At 32.5% G+C, this 9,479-nt stretch overlaps 1 protein-coding gene across 3 annotated transcripts; it reads right to left on the reverse strand.

Annotated features, from left to right (window-relative positions):
• Window positions 1-379: 379 nt before the first annotated feature.
• LOC111391441 (ADP-ribosylation factor 1-like) lies at window positions 380-5,997 on the reverse strand. 3 transcript variants are annotated; one of them, XR_002702115.1, is made up of 10 exons: window positions 5,907-5,997; window positions 5,652-5,820; window positions 5,529-5,567; window positions 5,197-5,259; window positions 3,846-3,864; window positions 3,625-3,736; window positions 2,366-2,413; window positions 2,077-2,207; window positions 1,509-1,615; window positions 380-499 (listed from the first exon to the last, which is right to left on the reverse strand). XR_002702115.1 is itself a non-coding variant. In XM_023016667.1 (9 exons), exons 2-9 carry the CDS (start codon window positions 5,752-5,754, stop codon window positions 1,582-1,584), a joined length of 549 nt encoding a protein of 182 aa, XP_022872435.1. In that variant the 5' UTR covers window positions 5,755-5,820; window positions 5,907-5,997; the 3' UTR covers window positions 1,375-1,581. The 3 variants fall into 3 exon arrangements, 1 of the variants encoding a protein (XP_022872435.1); XR_002702114.1 differs by lacking the exon at window positions 380-499 and adding an exon at window positions 516-737; XM_023016667.1 differs by lacking the exon at window positions 380-499 and having other exon boundaries at window positions 1,375-1,615.
• Between the last annotated feature and the right edge of the window lie 3,482 nt (window positions 5,998-9,479).

Here is a 9,479-nt window from a genome sequence, read left to right on the forward strand (position 1 = left end):
ATCCTTAACAAAATGAAAATGACAAGCAAGCATATAAAAATAAATAAATTAAGTTATACTGCAAGTACAACAATTTGACATAATGGATTACCGACTTTTTACATACAAGATGTGAGGTCCACGATTAAAATAATTGCGAGTCCCACGATAGTGAGAATGCTGGGCGAGTATAGCACCATAGACAACATTGTTAGAAGACCCAATGTCATTGATTCCTACTTCCTAGAAAAATTGGTAGAAGATTTGAATACCCAATCACGAAACTTAGATTTCAATCAAATCATATACTAAAAAGTAATGCTATTCATCAACCATAAAAATAAAAACCACACCCAAATTCAAAGTCCAATGCATTAAAATGCATCACAACTCCACTGGACAATAAATCAAGAAGCTCATTGTCATTTACGAAGGTGATGATGACATTACTCTATACTTAAATTCAAGAAGAATCATCTACATGATAGTAGTAGCAGCATGGAATTTCGTGTTTTCAGCCCTTCAAAGGAAAAAAATGTGTGTTCAGTTACATTACTGGACGATCTTAGACACTATAATAAATCAGATTTTAGCTTCTTCTTTTTCTTTTTTTGTTTTTCATTTCTAAAACTGCTTATTTGTACCGAACATGCCATAAGAGTAGAAAAGGATGCAACATGCTAGTAGATAACAAAGTAGGGGCAGAGATCAAGATGATCCCCATTTGTCTGGAACAACACAAACAGTTCCTTCATGATCTGGAAAAAAATTAAAAATCATAAGACAAGAAAAGAAGAAAAAACGTAGGGGGTGTTCTCTTTGTGTTTCAGTTTTATGTTTTGAGTTTTGAATTCATTTTGAGTTTTGTATTTTGAGTTTTTGTTTTGAAATTCTTGAAAATGCGTTCTTTTTGTTAGTTTCTCAAAACAAAAAAAAATAATTTTTTTTTTTTAAATTTTGAGAATCACCACAACACCACCTCAAAACACCAAAAAAAAAAAAAAAAATTAATTTTAATTTTATTTTTTTTAAATTTTTAGAATCACCACACTATCTCCTCAAAAAAAAAAAATTTTTAATTTTTAATTTTTTTTTGAAACTTTGAGAATCACCACACCACCTCCCCAAAAACACCCCCCCCCCCCCAAAAAAAAAAAAAAAAAAAAAAAAAAAAAAAAAGTGTTTCCCGCGTTTTCAATTTTTTCAAGTTTTACACTGAAAACGCCCAAAACGACAAAAAAGTCGTTTTGTGTTTTCTTCACAAATTTTTTTCGTTTTCGAAAACGTTTTCGAAAATTCGTTTTCGAAAACGGGAAAGAGAACACGTTTTCACCGTTTTGAAAAATCGAAAACAGAAAACGACCCGAAAACGGTAAAGAGAACAGGCCTGTAGTCTTTGAGAAAGAATAAAAACATCCTGTTTTAAGAAAGATGTGTTATATTTGAATGCAGTAAGCTTAGCAATATATTTGTTCTCTTTCGTAAAAATCTAAATATCAATTTTTTATCACTCTCTAACACAATCATACCGCTCGTGATCAGATTTTACTCAGACCATCCTGGACCAAAACACAGCAATTGACCACTTTCTCTGAAAAATATTTAGCCACCTCCAGATTTAAGTGTGTTGCTCAACCTGTTTAATTGAAAATATACAAAGTAAGAACATAGAACAATATAACAGAGACTTAGTTGCAAGATAATATGATGCTAATGACTGTATGATATATGGAAACTTTATTGGAGATGCATTCTTAGCGCTCGTTTGGCTCCCATTATTTGAAATTTTAATGGTTAGAATAGTGTTTTATTGAAGAACGTATGATTAAAAAAGAAGAAAAAGTTTTGGAATTATGTATAATATTATTTTATTGAAAAATGTGTAGTTGATAAGAAGATAGAAAAATGAATTATAATTTTAACAGGGGCCAAACAGGGACTTAAATTCAGAAAGCCAGAAAAATCTGGCCAAATAAAAGTGAGAAAGGTAGACTCATGATTACTTAGAAGGTGTCTTATATTGAGATAAAAACACTATGTTCGGTTCAGCCAAAACTATCATATGACATATCTATGAAATAAATCAGTTGAGCTAACCAGTCCAAGCCCTCAAAGAGACCTTCTCCTTTTATGGCAGAAGTTTTGAAAATAGCCCATTGCCGGTTCTTAATCTTGTGCATCTCTAAGGCCTCAGTTACTGCAGCATCATCAAGTGCACCGGGAAGATCCTGCAAACCAAAGCAACATGAAAATTGTGCACGCACATGTTTTTCCTACATATAAATGTCTTTGAAAAGTGGTCCCAAGCTGCTCAACGCTTTTGGACCCATTAAACACAAGCTAATTCATTCTTCCACAGCATATGCAACAGGGCAATAGCACAAACCTGCTTGTTTGCAAATATGAGGACTACAGCGCCTTTTAATTCTTCCTCCTGATAAGACAGCATAAATAATGTAAGTTAATAGTCAAGTATACTGTATATATCAAAAGCTAGAAAACATATCACTACATCAGAAATTACCTGAGCAGAAATTGGCCTGAAAACAGTCATATAAAAATCATTTTCGTCTCCAAACGTGTGAAGATATTTTCTATACTTAAATTTAGAGAGCAGAGAACTTTCTGAAAAATAAAAAAGTCGTGACAAGTTGCCGAGTTTGGTTCTCTGTAGGGTTTACTAATACACAGAGAGCTTAGGGCCATTAGGCTTCATAAGGCTGGGTAACTGAATCTAATAAACCAAAGTTCTCTCACTTGTAGATATTCAGTGAATGATTACCTTTGGAAAAGCACACTACAGTGTCCAAAAATGACAAGGCTGTGAAAAAAAGTAAGGGGGCGTTCTCTTTGTATTTTAGTTTTGTGTTTTGAGTTTTGAATTCATTTTGAGTTTTGTGCTTTGAGTGTTTGTTTTGAAATTGTTGAAAATGCGTTCTTTTTGTTAGTTTCTCAAAACAAAAAACAAATTTTTTTTTTTTTTAAATTTTGAGAATCACCACAACACCACCTCAAAACACCAAAACACGCTAGCATGTATATCAATCAAAACTATGTGTTGTTAATCCACACTTACTGCTTATTGCCTTCACAAAGCATTTACAACACAATGTTTTATGCATAGCAGGCCAACGAGAATGTTACAATTGGCTCCAAACTGTGAGGGTAGCTAATGATTTGTTATGGTAGGGGTAGAATGTTGACACTAGGCGGAAAACAGCCTTACTCTACATGGTCTTTCACCCCTCATTCTTCTAATGCAGGGGCGAATTGTAAAATGAATCCCTAATTTCTTCTTTTTGCCTTCACTGTCTGAACCAAAAGGTGGGAAAATTCCTTCTTTTGGATGAAAAGCAGCGGCGCAGGAAGATAGAACAACCACAAGCTATACTGCATTTTGTGAATACCACCTTTTACACAGGTCTGATATCCACTTTAAAAATCACAATGGACTGTCCCTTGATAATTGCCATTCCCTATAAATGGAGCCTAAAATACACTAATAAAATATGCAGAGCAGGCATTAATTATTTTGGCTTGGTAATTGACATTGGTCAAAATGCCAAATATGCTTTAACACAGCATAAAACACATAACAAGAATCTTGAACTTTATGGTGGAGCAATAAGATAAACAAAAACATACCTCTAATATAGCATGGAATTCCTCTTTTGCAACCACCAATCGATCGGTATCACTTGAATCAACAACGTAGATTATAGCTTGAGTATTGGGAAAGTAGCATCTCCAATATGGCCTAGGTGGCAAAAATTAAATTGATGTAAAACACAAAGCATGTGCATCCAAGAACTTTAGCTAGAAACAGACTCTATAATGACAGAAGCCACGAGCAAAATGTGATTTACCTGATACTAGTCTGGCCACCTGCCATCAGGAAAGAAAAACAACTGTTATATGGACATTTTAGAATGACTACTTCTTCCGTGTCAATGAACTGATTATCACAATTAAATAAAAAGTAATAATAAAACATCAGTTGGAAACCTCCACATGTAACTGTGATAGCAACTAGAAATTTCTCAAAAACTAATTATTCAAAAAGAGCAAGAGAATTGAGTTCCTGAGATACAACAGAACCTTATGCAAGCTAACAAAGATGGCAAATTTCATATTTGTATTATGCCACAATAAAGGGGAAACCATACATGTTCTCTTTCAAATCCAAAAGTTATCAACTTTGACAGTTCCTAAATGTAGTAGTGGTACTGCTGATGGTAGCTGGAGTTACATCATAGGGGTAATAAGGAATATACTCATTCTTCCTAGAAAGATGCCTAATAAGGATCTCACTTATACTACGGGGAAGATCCTAAGCATGGGTGAGTCAAAAAAAAAAAAAAAAAAAAACTCTCTCAATTTTATTTTTGCAAAAGGATTCCACCTAGACTAGGAATCTCCTTTTAAGTTCGTTTCGTCAAAGGAGACGGTAGATCACTGGTAAAGAAGTACGAAACAGCAAAAGAAAGTCAAATGTTACCAATCAAGTACTCAAAAAGGAGAAAAGGGAAATTCATCTGAGTTAAACAATCAGCATCTTCTGTTTCCCTTGCATTTAAAAGTAAGAAAACACTTAAACTGTCTAGTTCTCACCAGATCCGGCTAAATCCTCAACATTTCATCCTACGTGGATATTTCAGAAACCATTTTTCATTTCATGTGATGTCCACTCTACTAGCTACAGCTACCCTCTACTCTTAATGGCGAGGTAAGCTTTCTTTGCTGCAGTACTTCCAGTTACCAATACAGAAATCAAGTATAATGACCCTGAACTTCATATACTTCCCCCCCATGCAGGCTCATGACAAAGAACAGAAAAAAGACTGTTGCAAGTAAAGAGCCTTCCTTTTCCCATAACCATAAATCCCCGTTGATAAAATCACGCAAGTTTTGTACTTCAGTACGTAAATATATTTTTCTGATAACATTCAAAAGATTGATTTAACCTCAAATGCCTTCTAATCTTAGTTTCATATTAGTCAAAGTGAATTGTTCAGCTGAGCAAACACTCATTCAAGAAATTCCATGGTCAATAAAACTGCAACCTACATATCTGCTTTGACAGAGCGAGATTCACAACATCAGGAATGATAAAAGTAACAACAAAAGAAAATGAATAAAGTAGTAATTCAATGATATTCACAGCATATTTAAAAAACTGAAGTCTATGTAGCATCAGGTAAACGTCACATTGCGTACCTAGATCCCAGACTTGGAATTTAATGCCATTATATTGCACTGTTTCCACATTAAACCCAATTGCTGCACCAAAATGAAAAGAAAAACAAATTATTGACAATAAAGATACAATTTTCTTTCTTGCTTTCGTAAGCTAAAATTCAAATTGCACTTCTCCAATAGCTTTACACAAGCTTAGAAAACTATATATTTATTAAAAGAAAAATTCCTGCTCACAGAAAAAGCTCTTCTCAACTTAACCACAAGCAGAATTGTAGCTAGAAGTCCATGATCCGAATTTCCTTTCCTTTTGAATTTATAATAACAATAATAATGATTTTTTTAGCCCTTACTCGGGATAGTGGAAACAACTTCACCCATCTGAAGCCGATCTGAAAAGAAAAACGAAAACCTAAGTAGATCAAATTTACAACAAACGCATAGAGGAACGGTTTAGACATAAAGCGATTCCATACAAAGAATAGTGGTTTTTCCCGCATTGTCAAGCCCCAATACAAGGATCCGAGCTTCCTTATTGCCAAACAGCGACGAAAATAGCCTCGTGAACACTATTCCCATTTGTTATCAAATTCAAAATCAAACCTCTCTTGAAATATGTCAGATCGAATCTCCCTCCAATCCTTTCTGCATACGATTAAAACAATATTATTTTCAGAATAATTATGACTATAAAGTAAAAGTAAGTATGTAATTTTGTAGATTGCGAGTACCGGATGAAAAGGGAAGAGTCTGCCAGAGGAATTTGGGGGTTGATTTGTTTTTTAATTACAAAAATTATCGCACTATTAAATTGACTTAAGCATTCTCCATTATTTATTTATTTATTATTATTATTATTTTTTTAAACATTGTACTTGGGATTATAAGTTAATCAAACTTTATTTTTATTGGACTCGTATCCCATATATTTATGGGATGCATCATCTTATAATGTTAAAAAGACTTGTCAAATAAGGACTTAAATTTTATTTAAATTGATTATACCCACAAAAATAATGCGGTAGAAAAACTCAACTCAAGGCCAGATCATACGAACCCATTAATAAGTGAACCCGCATTAGAAGAATAAAATATAAGAGCCAGCATCAAATTAAAGTAAATGCATCAACTATCTCCTCATACAGCATATTGAGTTACGAAAGATCAAATATCAAAACAGCTTGTTAATACTCATTCGAGGATGATAAAATTCACAATGGTTGAGGATATAAAAGCAAAAGTGAGCAAATATTAGAAACCTGTCTCGTAATTAAAATATGATGCAGGTATAAAATATTAGGGTGTGTTTGATTACATTTATTTTCCATGGAAAATATCAGTTTTCCATCCAAATTTTCACTTGGAGTGTTTGATTGCTATTTTTTTCCATGGAAAACATTTTCCAACTTTTGAAAATATGCCTAATTTTCCTTGTTTTTAAGGAAAATGTTTTTCTTGGGTAGAGGTGGTTTTTATTTTCCACAAAAGATGGAAAATATTTTCTTTTCTAGGTAATATTTTCCATGTCAATCAAACACACTCTTATTGTGTGAATGTAATTATCCTAATTGTAATGGGATAGTTAAAAACAAAGTTTAAACTAGAACTAAGCTACAAATCTCAAAAGTAGGCGAATGAATGATCCAAGAACTTCAAATTATCGCGGATTCTCGATATTTAATCACTAAATTTAATCATTTGAATGTGAAGCCTATTTTGCCCATACACTATAACACATGTTAGAAACCTATCGACAATGCATTTAGAAGAGGCACCTCTGGTTTTAGAAACATTGGTATATTTTTATTTTTTTTCCCCATAATCATTTTTAATACACATTCTGTGAATATATGATTTTTTCCTACTTTTTAATCACACATTTTTTAAAAAAAAATTATTTTTCACTCGAAAAATCTCTTCCAAACAAAAGCTTAATTTTTATTTTTATTTTTATTATTTTTATTTTTATTTCTTGGACTAGAGGTTAGCTCATAACCTTGCATAACATACATTGGCACATTATGAAGAATGTTTTGGCACGCTTTAAAATCACCTCCTCATAAATTCTTAGAACGAGATAATGTTACAAAAACAATTATGAATAATCTCTATTTCTATCAAGAGCACTTAATTCAGTGAGAGAATGCATTTACGGTACAGCTTTGGTTGGGTTCTAGTTACAAGCGGTTCAAGTGATTAGGCTCAACCCCTTTCTTCGTATGAGCTTATAAATTGTTATTGCCTTCTTGGCGTTCTCTAGTAATTGGAGGTCAAGTCTACCCCTTCGTAAAAGTTACTTTCTTTTCCATTAATAAAATCGCGTCCTTTGTATTGGTCTAATCAAAATCAATTATCTTTTCTTACACAATTTTCTTGCCATTAAACCTAAAATTTCTCCAATTTATACTTGTAGTAAGAGCGTTTTATGCATTAAATACGCATACATGAATCTTAGGTTAAATGTATATATGTATTAATAATTGTATTCTAAACTAGAACATTTTACAAATATTCAAGATTTTCGGTGGACTCAGACTTTTTGTGTTGTGGTATCAAAAATTAAAGTGTATTTAAAAAAAAAATACATGTTAATAAAAATTGTTAATATGCATTTTGATATTTAATTTTATCATTATCAACATTGTTAAATAGATTTCGCTACTAGTATAATTTTGTTTACCATTTCGTTGATAGATATTGAGCTGACAGCGTGTAAATCAAATTGAATTTGGGAAGTAAATAAATTAAAATAAAATTCACATTTAGTCTAGGAAGTAAATGAAATTTAAATTTAATGCAAAAGTGATTCAAATTACATTTAATTCGCAACGTTTCTAAAATTATTAAATTCATATTCCATATAAAATTTCATAATAAAATTGAAAGTTATGCAGTTCGACCCAAACAACTCCTGAAGAGATGAATAGGTATTTGCGCGAAATTTAAGCAAATTAATTGACAATTGCAATACGTCACGGTTATTGATTAGTCCAGATGAATTCACATGCAATCTACTCCATGTTGAATTGTCGCAGTTTAATAAATCGCTGAAAAAATAAATAACACATGATATTTGATGATGAAGAAAACACCTCGCAAGATTAAAAACTCAGGACCCAAGCCAGTATGAATTCACTATAAACGAATCAACTTATAGTACCGTCAAATTTGACCAACACAAGTATTTTCTGACCTCCTCACTGTAATTCCCAAAACTCTCCTGAATTGCGTGCACCTGTACCAACTCCCAACTTTCTAATTCCATTTATCTCCCATGAATTCCCGAGAACTCCTTGTTTTCCAACAATCGGAACTTTGGTCACCTTTTTTTTTTTTTTTTATCTTCAACCTCTAACAAAAGTTTTGGTTTTTGGTGTTTGAATTTTTGGTTTTGATGTTTTCAATTGCCAATCTCAATGATTGATGGATTGTATGAAATATGAAAAGTGTACATGTTTTCTCACAATGAACAATCCAAGGTTTTTGGTGAAACATCGTAGGTATTCATATAAAAGACGTTTTGGATAGTATAGTCTTATTAAAATTCTCAAAAATCACAATTTAGGATTTTCTGGCAAGCATTGTCGCTCGAGCGACAGACAAGCGAAGATCGAGCAATGGTGTTTCGCTCAAGCAAGGTCCAGACGATTAGCTAGTGAAGTCTATTATATTTTTGTCGCTCGAGTAGTATGTAGGCGAGAGGCAAACGAAATTGTGGCGGCTCTTATTTCCTAATTCCGAGCTTTAACCCTAACTTACCAACAACTACTATGCAAAATTGCACCTATCTACTTGACTTTTATACTTTTTCAATTTGGTCCTTTTTTATCATAGAATCACCAGTTACATTAAAACCTAGCAAATAATGTAGATTATATTGAAAAATTTATGATGCAAAAATAATAAACATCAATAAAATGATTGAGAATTTTTAAAGAAAAGACGAATTAGAAGTCTCTTTTAAGGCGTACGTTTAACACATTTAATTATTTTCAATACTTGTTTGAACTATTCTAACTAGGATATAGATCTCGAAATGAGCTTCTAGATGACATAGGGAATTTGTGGATTTAGATAGTATAGATCATCGACGAATGTTGAAAGTTAGCATATTACCGAAATTCTCAAAATAGTAGTTGGGAACAGCCTATTTTGTTGTAAATTTTATTACGATTGGTCGTTTCGCATGCCATTGATGAACGCAAAATTAGGTCGTGAGAACTTTGAAATACTATTAAGAATGCAATGTTTCGACTTCATTCGACATCTTGTAATAAGTGCGTCTAAAAAAAAATTTTGGTTTG

Source organism: Olea europaea, unplaced genomic scaffold (assembly GCF_002742605.1).
Source record: "Olea europaea var. sylvestris unplaced genomic scaffold, O_europaea_v1 scaffold793, whole genome shotgun sequence".
NCBI classification, from domain to species: Eukaryota; Viridiplantae; Streptophyta; class Magnoliopsida; order Lamiales; family Oleaceae; genus Olea; species Olea europaea.

What these genes read in the sequence shown, in the direction of transcription:
- LOC111391441 (XM_023016667.1), bottom strand. Translation starts at nt 5,754, where the DNA reads ATGGGAATAGTGTTCACGAGGCTATTTTCGTCGCTGTTTGGCAATAAG. An exon ending in GGGAAAAACCACTATTCTTT is followed by an intron (nt 5,568 to 5,651) that starts GTATGGAATCGC and finishes TTTTCTTTTCAG; the next exon opens with ATCGGCTTCAGATGGGTGAA. An exon ending in AATTCCATGCTATATTAGAG is followed by an intron (nt 2,414 to 3,624) that starts GTATGTTTTTGT and finishes CTGTCTTATCAG; the next exon opens with GAGGAAGAATTAAAAGGCGC.